Source organism: Oncorhynchus mykiss, chromosome 11, assembly GCF_057628025.1.
Source record: "Oncorhynchus mykiss isolate SJ-2025 chromosome 11, ASM5762802v1, whole genome shotgun sequence".
Taxonomy (NCBI): Eukaryota; Metazoa; Chordata; class Actinopteri; order Salmoniformes; family Salmonidae; genus Oncorhynchus; species Oncorhynchus mykiss.
The window spans coordinates 70210374-70227885 of record NC_143032.1 but is presented as its reverse complement, the minus strand read 5'-3'; the positions used below and the strand labels follow the sequence as shown (position 1 = coordinate 70227885).

Genomic DNA, 17512 nt, shown 5'->3' with positions numbered 1-17512 from the left:
GACGTGGTGCGGGAGAGAGAGAGAAAGATAGAGAGAGAGGGTGATAAGGAGGGGAGAGAGAGAGAGAGAGAGAGAGAGAGAGAGAGAGAGAGAGGGGGGGGGGGGAAAGGGAGAGAGAGTGGCGAAGAGGGAGGGAGGGAGAGAGACAAGGAGAGAAAGAGGAGAGAGAAGGAAAGAAATATGAGAGAGAGAAGTGGTAGAGAGAGGAGAGAGAGAGAGAGAGAGAGAGAGAGAAGGGAGGTAGGGCAGGATGGTGGCAGGACTCTACTATTGATCCATTGCTCTTACTTTCCCAGACAAAGAGGGACTGGCTGTTGGTGTGTATGTGTTCGCGTCTCTGTGTGTGTGTGTGTGTGTGTGTGTGTGTGTGTGTGTGTGTGTGTGTGTGTGTGTGCGCGTGCGTGCGTGCGTGTGGGTGTGCATGCGTACAATAACAAAGCTCAGAGTGGGAGGACATTAGCATGACAATGGACTGTGCTTGTTGCTCGTCCCTCTACATAACATAACCAACCTGCACTTCTGTGGAACCTGGCAACTGGGAATGACAACCAATTTTTCTAGGCTGATATCTTTTCCACATGGTAGAGAGTTATCCTCAGCCTCAGTCTGACTACTGAATGAACCTCAACTCAACCGTTCTCTGCTTTGTCCACAACAGTTGAAACCAATTTATTTAACCATTATTTATCCAGGAAGTCCCATTGAGGTCAGAAGACCTCTTTTACAAGTGAGACCTGCCAATGTGATCACTACATGATGTCACAGCACCAATGTTGCTAAAGTTTGTCGTAAGAGTAGGGGTTTTCTTAATGTCAAAGAGATCAGTCAGTGGCTGTAGCCAGGCCAAAAGTAGTGCACTATATAGGGAGTAGGATGTCATTTCAGACACAGCCACTGAGTGAGGTAACATCCCTTACAGCTTCCTCTTTCTTTCACTGCAAATGCTGATTGCGGACCGTCTTTATTTTTTCTTTTCACTTTCTGGGTTACTTTGTGGTCTATGCACCACAAATACAACAATAGTCTACAATAGATGTGGGTGGGGTTTTCCCCTGGTCTACTGTACCTTAGAGTTGAGGTCCCTGTGGTAGATGTGGATGGGGTTTTCCCCTGGTCTACTGTACCTTAGAGTTGAGGTCCCTGTGGTAGATGTGGATGGGGTTTTCCCCTGGTCTACTGTACCTTAGAGTTGAGGTCCCTGTGGTAGATGTGGATGGGGTTTTCCCCTGGTCTACTGTACCTTAGAGTTGAGGTCCCTGTGGTATATGTGGATGGGGTTTTCCCCTGGTCTACTGTACCTTAGAGTTGAGGTCCCTGTGGTAGATGTTGATGGGGTTTTCCCCTGGTCTACTGTACCTTAGAGTTGAGGTCCCTGTGGTAGATGTGGATGGGGTTTTCCCCTGGTCTACTGTACCTTAGAGTTGAGGTCCCTGTGGTAGATGTGGATGGGGTTTTCCCCTGGTCTACTGTACCTTAGAGTTGAGGTCCCTGTGGTATATGTGGATGGGGTTTTCCCCTGGTCTACTGTACCTTGTGGTTGAGGTCCCTGTGGTAGATGTGGATGGGGTTTTCCCCTGGTCTACTGTACCTTAGAGTTGAGGTCCCTGTGGTAGATGTGGATGGGGTTTTCCCCTGGTCTACTGTACCTTAGAGTTGAGGTCCCTGTTGTAGATGTGGATGGGGTTTTCCCCTGGTCTACTGTACCTTGTGGTTGAGGTCCCTGTGGTAGATGTGGGTGGGGTTTTCCCCTGGTCTACTGTACCTTGGAGTTGAGGTCCCTGTGGTAGATGTGGGTGGGGTTGTCCTATGGTCTACTGTACCTTGGAGTTGAGGTCCCTGTGGTAGATGTGGATGGGGTTTTCCCCTGGTCTACTGTACCTTGGAGTTGAGGTCCATGTGGTAGATGTGGGTGGGGTTGTCCTATGGTCTACTGTACCTTGGAGTTGAGGTCCCTGTGGTACTGTAGATGTGGGTGGGATTTCCCCTGGTCTACTGTACCTTGGAGTTGAGGTCCCTGTGGTACTGTAGATGTGGGTGGGATTTCCCCTGGTCTACTGTACCTTAGAGTTGAGGTCCCTGTGGTAGATGTTCTTGTAATGCAGGTAGATCATTCCTCTGGTGATGTCACAGGCCAGGTCCACCTTCTCCCTCCAGCACAGAGACACATCCTTCCTGGCCAACAGTTCCTCCAGACATCCTCCACTAACATACTGAAACAGATAGACAGCCTGTCAGCCTCACATACTGAAACAGATAGACACCCCATCAACCCCCACTAACATACTGAAACAGATAGACACCCCATCAACCCCCACTAACATACTGAAACAGATATGCACCACATCAACCCCCACTAAGATTCTGAAACAGATAGACACCCCATCAACCCCCACTAACATACTGAAACAGATAGACACCCATCAGCCCCCACTAACATGCTGAAACAGATAGACACCTCATTAGATTAGCATCACATACTGAAACAGATAGACACCCCATCAACCCCCACTAACATACTGAAACAGATAGACACCCCATCAACCCCCACTAACATACTGAAACAGATATGCACCACATCAACCCCCACTAAGATTCTGAAACAAGATAGACATCCATCAACCCCCACTAAACATGTTGAAACAGATAAACACCCATCAGCCCCCACTAACATGCTGAAACAGATAGACACCTCATTAGATTAGCATCACATACTGAAACAGACCTGTAAATAAGAGTTGAGTTTAAAGGATAAGGAACACTGCCACACCTGGCTCTCCAACCAAGGGACAGGAATTGAGTAGCAAACTGAAGTTGAGGAAATTCAGCAACTATTGGAAGTTGATAAAACTGCTTCTTTATTGTAAAACCCAACATGTTTCAGTCGCTACAGGCCATATTTGCCCAGATGGAGAGGCTCACACACAACCCAACCTTCTATACGTACAGGGTACATCTCCTAGAAACAGACAGTGTGTCTCCCCACTCATCTCACTAGTGTGAAGTCGTCATTCGTACAAGGTGGAGAAAGTAACACTCACCTCTAAAATAGGGTAGAGTTTATCTTCCTTCACACATATGCCCAGATACCTAGAATAAATCACAACATTATGTTATTCATATATTTCTTATTTCCATTCTTTTACTTTTAGATTTGTGTATTATTGTGAATTGTTAGATACTACTGCACTGTTGGAGCTAGGACCACAAGCATTTCGCTACACCTCCAATAACATCTGCTAAATATGTGTATGTGACCAACAAACTTTGATTTTATATGGACAACAGAATTATAATGTGGAATCATAATGACATTTAGAATATACTGTACTTGAAGATGCTTTAGTGGCTAATAAGACCACCACTCCTGGCCCCACCGGTCATCACACTATCTGTCTCCCAGGTCATAATATACAATAAGTTATATAAGATGCTCAGGGCTGAAAACATGTTTTGAGGACCAGCTGAGCCAGACATTCAACAACAACCTAGGCTCTTGTGAACAGAAACAACATCAAGAAACTCGCCGGTGGCCAGTGCTCACCCGAGATTAACAACCTAAAAACTACATCCATTCCAGACACTGGTTTACAGTATACCTTGACTGAAAGGTTATTACCAACGGCTTACATAAAACCACCGAACATATCAGTCTTCTTACAATGCTCTGACGTTGGAGCCTGCCATTGCCATTCTCACAGTGAGTAAGTTCCAAATTGCACCCTATGGGCCCTGGTTTAAAGTAGTTTACTATATAGGGAATAGGATTCCATTTGGGTTTGGAGCACTGTGGCTGAGGAAGGCAATGTTCTCAGGCTCCAACATTAGAAATGATTCAGATTTTCACATCATTGTTTGAGTAGGGCCCACTCACAGAGGGCTGGATGCCCTATCTGTGCCAGGTACATATTGTATTGGACTCATATTCGCTTTCATCATTGACTCTCTATGCTCTGACCTCAGCAGATAAACTGTGCTGTTTAATAACCACTGATACAGTGGCCTTGAAAGAAAGGCTAAAATAAGATTGCTTGGACAAACACAATGCCTTCACAACTTATGTAACCACTTCATACGAGGAGAGCTGGCCTACGTGACAAGGTCACGTGTCCCTCCTGCTGTGGCCATTACTGCAACTCACAGACTCAGCAGCATGTGTATACATACCCAGTCATCACCATGTGTTGAGACATGTTAAGACATATAAATGAAGATGTCTTGAGACATGTTAAGACGTATAAATGAAGATGTCTGGAGATGTCTTGAGACATGTTAAGACATATAAATGAAGATGTCTTGAGACATGTTAAGACATATAAATGAAGATGTCTGGAGATGTCTTGAGACATGTTAAGACATATAAATGAAGATGTCTGGAGATGTCTTGAGACATGTTAAGACATATAAATGAAGATGTCTGGAGATGTCTTGAGACATGTTAAGACATATACATGAAGATGTCTGGAGATGTCTTGAGACATGTTAAGACATATAAATGAAGATGTCTGGAGATGTCTTGAGACATGTCTTGAGACATCTTTAGACATATAAATGAAGCTATCTGGAGATGTCTTGAAACAAAGGTGATTTCTGGGTAGCTATATTTAGCATAAGTATGACTGGAAGTACAGTATACAGTATAATAACCTATATTTTGGATTGGAATTCAGGAAAGGTCTGCCGTGATTCTGTGGTGCGCGTCATAACATCCACTTAAAACTATGCCTTAAAACCTTATGTAACCACTTCAGATGGGTAGAATAGGCCTTTGTGGCTACTAGATTGTTATGTTCTGGAGCCATTGACTGCACAACATAAAGTACACAAAGCTTCCCAGCATTCCCATTCATAGTGTATGCCCTGTACTAACACAGATAATCTTACATAAATCAAAAATTATAAGCTTATCAGGCTTAATCTTATCTAAACAATTTAAAAAAAAATGTATGACATTATTTGACAAGTACAATGCATCTATTAATATTTATTTTAATTAATAAGCAATGATGCAACATTTTTACATGGTATCAATAAGGTCATATACCAAATATTATAAGTCGGCATCACAAAAAGGTATAACTGACTAATACCTGACTATGTTGGGATGGGAGAGTTTTTGCAGTAGGCTGATCTCACGCACGATGCTGTCCTGGTCCACATCATTCTTATAGATCTTCACCACCATCACCTTATGGCTCGTACTATGAATCACCTGAGAGAAACAGACAAGTTATTTCACAGTACTATGAATCACCTGAGAGAAACAGACAAGTTATTTCACAGTACTATGAATCACCTGAGAGAAACAGACAAGTTATTTCACAGTACTATGAATCACCTGAGAGAAACAGACAAGTTATTTCACAGTACTGTGAATCACCTGAGAGAAACAGACAAGTTATTTCACAGTACTGTGAATCACCTGAGAGAAACAGACAAGTTATTTCACAGTACTGTGAATCACCTGAGAGAAACAGACAAGTTATTTCACAGTACTGTGAATCACCTGAGAGAAACAGACAAGAATTATTTCACAGTACTGTCAATCACCTGAGAGAAACAGACAATAATTATTTCACAGTACTGTGAATCACCTGAGAGAAACAGACAAGAGTTATTTCACAGTACTGTGAATCACCTGAGAGAAACAGACAAGTTATTTCACAGTACTGTGAATCACCTGAGAGAAACAGACAATAATTATTTCACAGTACTATGAATCACCTGAGAGAAACAGACAAGTTATTTCACAGTACTGTGAATCACCTGAGAGAAACAGACAAGAGTTATTTCACAGTACTGTCAATCACCTGAGAGAAACAGACAAGAGTTATTTCACAGTACTGTGAATCACCTGAGAGAAACAGACAATAATTATTTCACAGTACTGTGAATCACCTGAGAGAAACAGACAATAATTATTTCACAGTACTGTCAATCACCTGAGAGAAACAGACAAGAGTAATTTCATAGTACTGTGAATCACTTGAGAGAAACAGACAATAATTATTTCACAGTACTGTGAATCACCTGAGAGAAACAGACAATAATTATTTCACAGTACTGTGAATCACCTGAGAGAAACAGACAATAATTATTTCACAGTACTATGAATCACCTGAGAGAAACAGACAAGAGTCATTTCATAGTACTGTGAATCACCTGAGAGAAACAGACAAGAGTAATTTCATAGTACTGTGAATCACCTGAGAGAAACAGACAATAATTATTTCACAGTACTGTGAATCACCTGAGAGAAACAGACAATAGTAATTTCATAGTACTGTGAATCACTTGAGAGAAACAGACACATTTTTACAGTTTAACCACTAAAAAACCTGCTCAAGACCTAGTAATATAACCTGTACAAAATGTTTAAGTGACTGTCTGAAATGAGCTGTTTTTGCAGGTAAATTCATTAACGACTCCATTATTTCATTGTGATTAAATCATCACATAAAATCAAACAGATTGATGTATGCTCCGTCATTCCTTGCCACTAAGTTCCAATTAGATCCAACACAAAACATGCTTTGTCTTAAATATGCAGCGCAAATGGAACCCTATTGTGTATATAGTACGCTATTTTTACCAAGGCCCATAGGGCTCTGGTCAAAAGGAGTGCACTATATAGGTAGTAGGATGCCATTTTCGATGCATACTAGATTCACTACAGATGGCTTATTGAGGGACCAGGTACCTTGTAGACTTTGGAGAAGAAGCCGCTCCCGATGAGCTCGGCGGTGAAGTTCTCCCAGAACTCCAGCTTGCGGACGGCGGTGCGGAGCTTCTGCCAGCGGTCCACATGGTAGTATTTGTCAGAGGACTCACCATAGAGCCTGGGGCTGGTGGGCTCTGAGGACACATCCACGTCACAGTCACACATCCTGGAGTGGGGAGTGATGTCTGCTATAAGGTAGACACACACACACAAAAATACACATGAACACACGCACACACACACACACACACACACACACACACACACACACACACTTGTTAGTCACACCCCTCACCTCTGTGACAGATTACATTGAATGCCTGTCCTTACAAAGAGTCTGCAATAACCCCAAATAACGCTATGTCGAAAAAAAGTAGAGCGGATGAAAGAGAGAGCGGACAATAATTAAATCTACGCTCATTAGCTCAATGGGATGGAACGTGCCTCCCCTTTATGGAGAGAAACAAAGAGACATGAATAATGGTTCCTTAAAATAGTGTAGCAGGCAACGCAGGTGAGAGACTGTCCAGTGTAGCTGACTAATCAAGTGACTTGTTTTCCCTCCAGGCTAATAATAACAAGGAAGATCGAGAGGGGTTCTATTCATTTTAATGAGAGCATCTGATGAGAGGGACATGTCCGCCTACTACAGGATGATGGGGAGATATTTGAAAGTAAAATGTGCTCTTCTGATGATTCATCTGGAGAAGGTGATCCTCTTCCATTAATTCATTTGTAACCAGATAGAGGTGAATGGAGCTTTTTCTCATAAGATTATGTTCCTTAATTGCTTTATGTATAATTATCAGTGTGCGCTTCCATCGTTAAGGAGTCCTTTTAGGCTTTGAGGCATTCTAAGCCGTAGAGGCTAGTGATTTTTCAGTGGGTGAACGTGTAAAATAAACTTAATCAAATAAAATAATATACTGGACTGTCTGTGTGTTTTAAGGGAAGGACATTTCTGTGTGTTTGAAACCATATTGTGTCTGTACCACACTGGAAAGGTGCCTATCCTGCTGCTATGAAAACAATATCTTACTTAAAATAATTTTTTTTACTTGACTTCCGAGGGAGCAATAACAAACCTGGTCCTGACAATGACGCCAGTGAACAGCACAGACTGACACGCTGACACAATTGGCAGGGCTTCATCAATCAAGTGGGAATCAACCCCACCATGGTAATCACCATGAGAGGCTAGCTCTCACACACGCTGCCATTGTTTTAACAGCCACAGCCGTGTACAAACAATCACAGTGTTTTCATCTCAACTGCAGCCCCCCCCCCCCCCCCACCACCACCACCACCACCACGGTAACACCAACCCGGCTGGCTGTCAGAGAAAACGCTTGCAGTGCAGCCTTATCATGTCTCTCTCACTGATGAGGATCTACAGTATATCATAGAGACACTCTGTCTTTCACACAGTTACCAGAGCTATTCTGTAGCCTGCTACAACCCACCTCAATCAAACAGTTACTTCCATAGAAGTCAGAACATTGTGTGACAGACCATAGAATGTACATCCTATATGGCATTCAGAAAATATGGATGTGGATTACAGTCTGGTTTGTTTGAATACACAATGGTAGAAAAATCAGGTAATGATGTCAGCTTCCCTTAGCATCAATCTGATGGCACTTCACTTTAATTGGGAGTGAATCTCAGTTTACAAACAACAAATCTCTCTCTAGATTGAATTTCATATTGTTTGGATTTAATTTGTGTTTACAAATCTATTTCAGCTTTGTCTTACAGAGGGGTTTTGTTACTGAGCCAAGAGCTGCAAAAAAAGTGAGAAATCGAGTTAGAAATGCATCCTAAATGGCACCCTATGCCCTATAGTGCACTACTTTTGACCATGGGGCGAATAGGTAGAGCACTATGGAATAGGGTGCCATTTGGGCCGCAGCCTTAGTAAAGTGATTTCCTGTGGAAAAGCCTGTTATCACACTAAACAGTGAGTTTGACCTGTGTCTGACCACAGAGACCTTCAGGAGAAAAACTACCAGTGGGACCGCCCTACTGACGTCCTACCCACAGATAAGAAATGTGAGTTATGAGACCTTCACAGTGAGACCAGTTCACACCAAGATGAACTGGTGAACCAATACTATTCCTCAGGGGAACGACTCTCTGTCTGAGGAAGTCCCACGTATCTGACTGTTATCTCAGTTCAGGGCAGAGAGAGAGAGAGAGTCAGAGGCATCTGAACCAAATTCTTGTGTACTTCAGCAAGGCCATTTCCTGACTGATGTGGAATCACGTCAACAGGTGACGTCACAAAGGATGACACAGCCTTCACACAGACACGCAAGCAACAAAAGTTTTCCTCGTGTCTGACAGGATCCCTGTCATGCAGCAGCACTCTCTCACCTGCAGAAAGAAGTGTCTGTGTCCAAAATGCCAACCTATTCCCTATATATTGCAGCGATCTACTTTTGACCAGAGCCAATTGGGTGCTATTTCGGACATACCCAGTGCTAATGTTTTTTTAATTTATGTGTTATCAACTTTTAAAACATACAATCTACATTTACATTATATTCAGTCATCTAGCAGACACTCCCATCCAGAGCGATCCACAGGAACAACCAGGGTCAAGAGCACCAACCATCCAAGATCCTCCCACAGTTCCCCCAAGAGCTGCCCGTCAACCATCTGAGACCCCCCCACTGTCCCCCCCAACAAACCTCAAGCCAATGCCCCCCTCCAAAACCCCAAGCCAATGCGGCTCTCCAACCCAACCAAAACAACCACCCACCCAATATGCCAACAACCAACAGAAAGGACAAAAGAGAAAAAAAAGAGAAAAACTAAGGAGAAAAACTAAGGAAAATAACAATACAAAAACAAGACATCAAGGCTAACTATATGTGTTTGAGTGCATGTGTGGAACTATGTGTGTATGTGTGTGTGTGTGTCTGTGTGCACATGTGTGCGTTTGAATGCGAGTATGTCTGTATGCATGTGTACGCGCGTACAGTAATAATGAACTTAGTGTAACAGCAACATGCCATCCACACACAGGCTTCAGTCAATATGGCAGGCCAGTCTACTCTAGTCAGATTCAGAATCTGTAAATAGTCTCCACTGCTCTGTCTGCTGATCTCAGACACAGACCATTATGGTACAGATTGAAAGCTAGGTCATTAATCCTACATAATGATTTACTCAGGGCATGTGGCTCCAGCCGAGTGCATTAGGGTGAACACAACACCTAGTGTGTCTCAAATGGCACCACATTCACTACTTTGACCAGGGCATATATGGGCTCTGATAGGGAATAGAGTGCCATTTAGGACGCAATACACTTAGGGTGGATCCAATGAGGACACTTGAAGTGTTAATTGCCTCGTGGCTCTTCAGACATCCATCAAGGGGAGACACAGGAACCCTAATGCTGCCTGCTTATGTCTGCAGTTTGGTGACCAACACAGGAAGAGAATGGAGAGATCCTGTTGTGTGGCTCTACAGCTGATCAATAGGTCTGAAACATACGGCACCCGGCCAGACCACACATATCTGCGGTGCTGAATGTGCTCAGTCTCAACTATAGGTCACATCACACAGGTGGAATATGCAGAAGCCACTTGAATTGTTTATTTAAAATGTACAGTATGTACAGTTTTAACTTCAACTGTATGTACAACTTTGGAAGTATGCTTGGGGTCATTGTCCATTTGGAAGACCCACTTGCGACCAAGCTTTAACTTCCTGACTGATGTCTTGAGATGTTGCTTCAATATATCCACATCATTTTCCATCCTCATGATGCCATCTATTTTGTGAAGTGCACCAGTCCCTCCTGCAGCAAAGCACACCCACAACATGATGCTGCCACCCCTGTGTTTCACGGGTGGGATGCTGTTCTTCGGCTTGCAAGCCTCCCCCTTTTTCCTACAAACATAACGATGGTCATTATGGCCAAAGAGTTCTATTTTTGTTTCATCAGACCAGAGGACATTTCTACAAAAAGTACAATCTTTGTCCCATGTGCAGTTGCAAACCGTAGTCTGGCTTTTTTATGATGGTTTAGGAGCAGTTGCTTTCAAGTTATGTCGAAATAGGACTCGTTCGACTGTGGATATAGATTCTTTTGTGCCTGTTTCCTCCAGCATCTTCACAAGGTCCTTTGCTGTTGTTCCGGGATTGATTTGTACTTTTCACACCAAAGTACGTTCATCTCTAGGAGACAGAACGCATCTCCTTCCTGAGCGGTATGATGGCTGCGTGTTCCCATGGCGTTTATACTTGCGTACTATTGTTTGTACAGATGAACGTGGTACCTTCAGGCATTTGGAAATTGCTGCCAAGAATGAACCAGACTTGTGGAGGTCTACAATTTTTTCTTCTGAGGTCTTGGCTGATTTCTTTTGATTTTCCCTTGAGGTCAAGCAAAGAGGCACCAAGTTTGAAGGTAGGTCTTGAAATACATCCACAGGTGCACCTCCAATTCACTCAAATTATGTCAATTAGCCTATCAGAAGCTTCTAAAGCCATGACATCATTTTCTGTAATTTTCCAAGCTGTTTAAAGACACAGTCAACAGTGTATGTAAACTTCTGACCCGCTGGAATTGTGATACAGTGAATTATAAGTGAGATAATGTAAGCAATTGTTAAATGACTTGTGTCATGCGCAAAGTAGATGTCCAAACCGACTTGCCAATACTATTGTTTGTTAACAATAAATTTGTGGAGTAGTTGAAAAACGAGTTTCAATGACTCAAATCAAATTTTATTTGTTACATGGGCCGAATATAACAGGTGTAGTAGACCTTACAGTGAAATGCTTTCTTACAGGCACTAACCAATAGTGCAAAACAGGTATTAGGTGAACAATAGGTAAGTAAAGAAAAAAAACAACAGTAAAAAGACAGGCTATAAACAGTAGCGAGGCTATAAAAGTAGCGAGGCTATATACAGACGCCGGTTAGTCAGGCTGATTGAGGAAGTATGTACATGTATATATGGTTAAAGTGACTATGCATTTATGATGAACAGAGAGTACCAGTAGCAGTAGACTCCAACCTAAGTGTATGTAAACTTCTGACTTCAACTGTATGTGCCATGTACTGTATGGCTGTCTGTCTGAGATTGTATGGGTTCTTGCTCAGCCTGACCTGAGAGTCCAAATCAAGGCATAACTCAATTATGCATGAACAGCTGAAATGTTTTCTAGAGAAAGAGATAGAGAGAGAAATAGAGAGTGAGAGAGAAATAAAGAAAGGAAGGAACTGAAGGAAATAATACAAAGGGAGAGACTTTCAATGAACTAAGTTTCTGCCAGGAATAACGAAGGTAATTGCATAATAACATTTAAAGATTCAAAATAGATGGCATAGCAATGAGGTAAAATATGCAGCTGTTAGCATCAGTGTTACAGTCAGGGAGAAACTTGGAAAAACGTCTAATTTTGCAGTGAGACTGTGACAGCTTGTTGGTTCCAGTTCCTCCGTATCTTACACATATTGTGTTATTCAGAAAAAGCCATCATCTTTATGTTGTTGTGCGTAATGTGTGTGGGACCTCTAGAAATAGGTTCTCCCACTATTGGACTAGATCTGAGTACCAGCAACCTGAGGCAAATACAGCGTTTCAACACGAGTGACCAGCTACTGAAACCTAACTAACTCAATCAGTCAATAAAATGTATTTTAGAAAGCATATAGAGTACATCAGCAGTTGTCACAAACTGACATAGGCCTATTGACCATTCATTGACATCCATTTCCTCTGTCAAAATGTTTTATTTAAATTAAACTGTTGGGGGAGGGACACATTGAATAACACATTCATAAATCAAAAAATAAGGTTTTGAAAAAGAGTTTGAAGTATCTGTCCTATACAATATCTAGGAGACATAAGAAACCTCACAAATATATATATATATATACACTGCTCAAAAAAATAAAAGGGAACACTTAAACAACACAATGTAACTCCAAGTCAATCACACTTCTGTGAAATCAAACTGTCCACTTAGGAAGCAACACTGATTGACAATAAATGTCACATGCTGTTGTGCAAATGGCATAGACAACAGGTGGAAATTGTAGGCAATTAGCAAGACATCCCGAATAAAGGAGTGGTTCTGCAGGTGGTAACCACAGACCACTTCTCAGTTCCTAAGCTTCCTGGCTGATGTTTTAATCACTTTTGAATGCTGGCGGTGCTTTCACTCTAGTGGTAGCATGAGACGGAGTCTACAACTCACACAAGTGGCTCAGGTAGTGCAGCTCATCCAGGATGGCACATCAATGCGAGCTGTGGCAAGAAGGTTTGCTGTGTCTGTCAGTGTAGTGTCCAGAGCATGGAGGCACTACCAGGAGACAGGCCAGTACATCAGGAGACGTGGATGAGGCCGTAGGAGGGCAACAACCCAGCAGCAGGACCGCTACTTCCGCCTTTGTGCAAGGAAGGTCAGGAGGAGCACTGCCAGAGCCCTGTAAAATGACCTCCAGAAGGCACCAAATGTGCATGTGTCTGCTCAAACGGTCAGAAACAGACTCCATGAGGGTGGTATGAGGGCCCGACGTCCACAGTTGGGGGTTGTGCTTACAGCCCAACACCGTGCAGGACGTTTGGCATTTTCCAGAGAACACCAAGATTGGCAAATTCGCCACTGGCACCCTGTGCTCTTCACAGATGAAAGCAGATTCACACTGAGCTCGTGACAGACGTGACAGAGTCTGGAGACTCCGTGGAGAACGTTCTGCTGCCTGCAACATCCTCCAGCATGACCGGTTTGACGGTGGGTCAGTCATGGTGTGGGGTGGAATTTCTTTGGGGGGCCACATGTGCTCGCAAGAGGTAGCCTGACTGCCATTAGGTACCGAGATGAGATCCTCAGACCCCTTGTGAGACCATATTCTGATGCGGTTGGCCCTGGGTTCCTCCTAATGCAAGACAACGCTAGACCCCATGTGGCTGGAGTGTGTAAGCAGTTCCTGCAAGAGGAAGGCATTGATGCTATGGACTGGCCCGCCCGTTCCACAGACCTGAATCCAATTGAGCACATCTGGACATCATGTCTCGCTACATCCACCAACGCCACATTGCACCACAGACTGTCCAGGAGTTGGCGGATGCTTTACTCCAGGTCTGGGAGGAGAACCCTCAGGAGACCATCCGCCACCTCATCAGGAGCACGCCCAGGCATTGTAGGGAGGTCATACAGGCACGTGGAGGCCACACACACTACTGAGCCTCATTTTGACATTACATCAAAGTTGGATCAGCCTGTAGTGTGGTTTTCCACTTTAATTTAGAGTGTGACTCCAAATCCAGACCTCCATGGGTTGATAAATTTGATTTCCATTGATCATTTTTGTGATAATTTTTGTGTGATTTTGTTGTCAGCACATTCAACTATGTAAAGAAAAAAGTATTTAATAAAAATATTTCATTCATTCAGATCTAGGATGTGTTATTTTAGTGTTCCCTTTATTTTTTTGAGCAGTGTATGTATTTTTTTACACATATTTAACCCCCTGTTTAACCAACATGATACAAACATTGCCAGCAAAATCATTTTAAATTTGAGATTTTTTGCATGAGCTGCTTCTTAATCCAGCACATCCGCCTATGTCGGCCTTCCACATCTGCGGTGTAAGGTGAACGACCTACAGCGGTGTTTGACAGACCATGAGAAATCAGTCTTCTGATGAAAACGTCTAAAGCAAAACCTTCTTAGCCTACTAACTAGTATGACCTCAAAGACGAGACAAGATGGTGTTCTCTGTTTTGCTCTACAACTCGTCTGAAGGTAACCCATACAAATGAATGCACGTATGGAGGTAGTTTTGTGCAAACAAAAATAAGGGGTAAAATAAGTGTAAAAATATATATATATTTCAGGAGCTTTCTTATATCTGCTAGATAGACACTAAAATCCTTATTCCTTATGATTTTTTTTACTATCTTTGTTACCATTTTTGAATGGAATGTGTTTTCTATGGGGTATAGTAGTAAAGGACTAATTTTATATTTTATCAAATAATTTAAACTTTGTGACACCCAGCATCGTAACAGGTTATAACACGGTCATAACCAAGTCATAATATTTCATAACAGCTGATATAACTTGTCATAACCTGTTATCACTGTCATGGCACATATATTTATACCTGTTGTGACATATATTGTGTGTTTTTATGTCTAACTAACTTTAAACGAAAGGAAACTTCTTGTCATGGAAAAAAATTATTTGAATAAATGTGAGTTAAAATAAAATAACGCAATATATGTCACATAAAAATATGGGCCATGACAGTGTCAGCTGTTATGACATATTATGACATGGTTGTGAGCGTGTCAGAATGTGTCATAACGTGTTATGACACTGGGTGTCAAGTAAAGTGTTACCAATAAATGTTTTATATATTGTTTTATATTTTAAGGGGTCCTAAAACTCTAAATCAAAAAGTTAAATGATCCATTGTATGACCAGCTTTCCTTATTTGAACCAAAAAGGCACTATTAAGGCTCTATTCAAGCTATATCGTGGAAGTTCAGCGCTAAATATCCATGTGAAATTTAAAGGGGGAGTAGAAGGGGGGGGACAGCAGGCTAAAGATTGTCCATAGGCTAGCAGGTAAGGTAAGTGAGAGTTGGGGGGGGGTAGCGAGGGGATTGTCCATCGGAGAAGTAGCAGTTGGCAGGGCGAGCAGACTAGTGGTGGCTATTCAGCAGCCTGATAGTCTGAGGGTAGGAACAATTGGCCAGCCTTTCAGTTTTTGCCATGATGCTTCTGTACTGCCATGTCTGAGTGATTGAAGCGGGGAGGACAGGTCATGGTTTGGTGTCTGGGGTCCTTGAGGATCTTCTTGGCTTCCTGTGTCCTGTAAGGCAGTGTGCACCCCATGGTGCATTTGGCTGCATGTACACCCTCTGAAGAGTCTTGCGGTCTGTGGCGGTGGAGTTGCCGTACCAGACTGTGATGCAGCCCAACAACATGCTCTCGATGGTGCTCCTGTAGAACACTGTGAGGGCCTCGAGGACAGGCCGAATTTGGGGTTGAAGAGTCACCGTCGTGCCTTCTTCACTATGTTGTCCGTGTGGTTAAACCATTTCAGCTTCACTGAGATGTGTACGCCGAGGATTTTGAAGTTATTGACCGTCCATGGCGGCCCCGTTGATGAGGATGGGGGCGTGTCCAGCCTGGTTCCTCCTGAAGTCCACAATCAGCTTCTTTGTTTCGCTAACGTCGAGGGAGGGGTTGTTTATCTGGCTTCATGTCGTCAGAGTGCTTACCTCCTCTCTGTAGGATGTCTCGTCGTTGTTGTTGATCAGGCCTACTACTGTCATGTCGGCAAACTTGATGATGGAGTTGGAACTGTCTGAGGCCACGCAGTCGTGGGTATACAGGGGATACAGGAGGGAACTGAGAACGCACCCTTGTGGGGCCCCCGTGTTGAGGATCAGTGTCGAGGAGATAATGTTGCCTACCTTCACCACCTGGGGGCGGCCAGTCAGGAAGTCCAGGACTCAGTTGCATAGGGAGGAGTTCAGACCCAGGGCTGTGAGCTTTGTAATGAGCTTATAGGGCACTATGATATTGAAGGTTGAGCTGTAGTCGATGAACAGCATCCTCACATATGCATTTGTTGGCTGGATGCAGTGTATGGTAGGTTACACAGAATGTCAACAGCACACAATGTAACTCTGTCCCTCTCTAACTTGTGTTTGTCCAAAACAGCACTCTATTTCCTATATAGTGCACTACTTTTGACCAGGGAATGCATAGGGCTCTGTTCAAAAGTAGTGCACTATATAGGGAATAGGGTGCCATTTCAGACACAACGTTCTCCTGTAGATCCCATGGAACTCCTCCCGTGCATTGGTCAAACAACCAACTGGAACTAAGGATTGTTTCGGCATGTTCAGGGTAGCCAACCACTGCAAAAGTAGTCCATTGCAAACACCAGACTCAAAGACTACTATCATCAGCACTCAATAAAACAATCATGTTAAGGCATCCTGAAATAAAAGCATTGCAGCCTCCATTAAAACCTGGGAAGTATTTGATTATGTAAGTAGGGACATTGTTCCATTAAAATGTGGAATTGACATTTAGTGAGGGAGGACATATTAGGAATTAAAGAACAGTCTGTTTCTTGAACAGTCTTGAACAGGCGTCACTAATACTGTAGGAAGGAACAACATAGTTTGCAAAGCTACCAGTAATTTACCAAAGTTAACAGAATATTTAGTAATTTTGGTAACTAACATAAAATCTATGGCAATCAATCATAACTTTGGTAATTTATACCTACATTTTTTAAATTCATAAACAGCATTAATTTTTTTTAAATCTACGTGTCCATATTGTCCATGAGTTTCTAGTAGATAATAGGCTAATTGATTAAATAAACATTTAATCAATAATGCCATTATTTTCAATTACTTCTGCAACTCATCCAACTGTTGACTTTTTTCACAACTGCCACCAGTTTGCCGGCAAAACATTGACAACAAATACATAGTAAAATAAATAATAGTGTGTAAAAATATATAAGGATATTTCATATTAAAAGCATTGTCTTGTTTATTCTATGTGTAACTCTGTTACTCTGTGTTGTTGTATGTGTCAAATTTCTATGCTTTATCTTGGCCAGGTCGCAGTCGCACCTGAGAACTTGTTCTCAACTAGCCTACCTGGTTAAATAAAGGTGTTTTCAAATAGCCTACCTGGTTAAATAAAGGTGTTCTCAACTAGCCTACCTGGTTAAATAAAGGTGTTCTCAACTAGCCTACCTGGTTAAATAAAGGTGAAATAAATCAAATAAAA

General features: G+C 42.6%; 1 protein-coding gene across 2 annotated transcripts in view; it reads right to left on the bottom strand.

Moving 5' to 3' along the window:
• The window catches only part of LOC110535098 (dual specificity testis-specific protein kinase 1), a 47305-nt gene that overhangs the window by 18547 nt on the left and 11246 nt on the right, over nucleotides 1-17512 (bottom strand). For both annotated transcript variants that reach the window (XM_036936189.2, XM_036936190.2), the window contains 4 exons: nucleotides 6698-6906; nucleotides 5088-5209; nucleotides 3039-3087; nucleotides 2061-2210 (listed from right to left, as the gene is read on the bottom strand). In XM_036936189.2, coding sequence (XP_036792084.1) covers nucleotides 2061-2210; nucleotides 3039-3087; nucleotides 5088-5209; nucleotides 6698-6906 — 530 coding nt within the window. The remainder of the gene's footprint in view (nucleotides 1-2060; nucleotides 2211-3038; nucleotides 3088-5087; nucleotides 5210-6697; nucleotides 6907-17512) is intronic.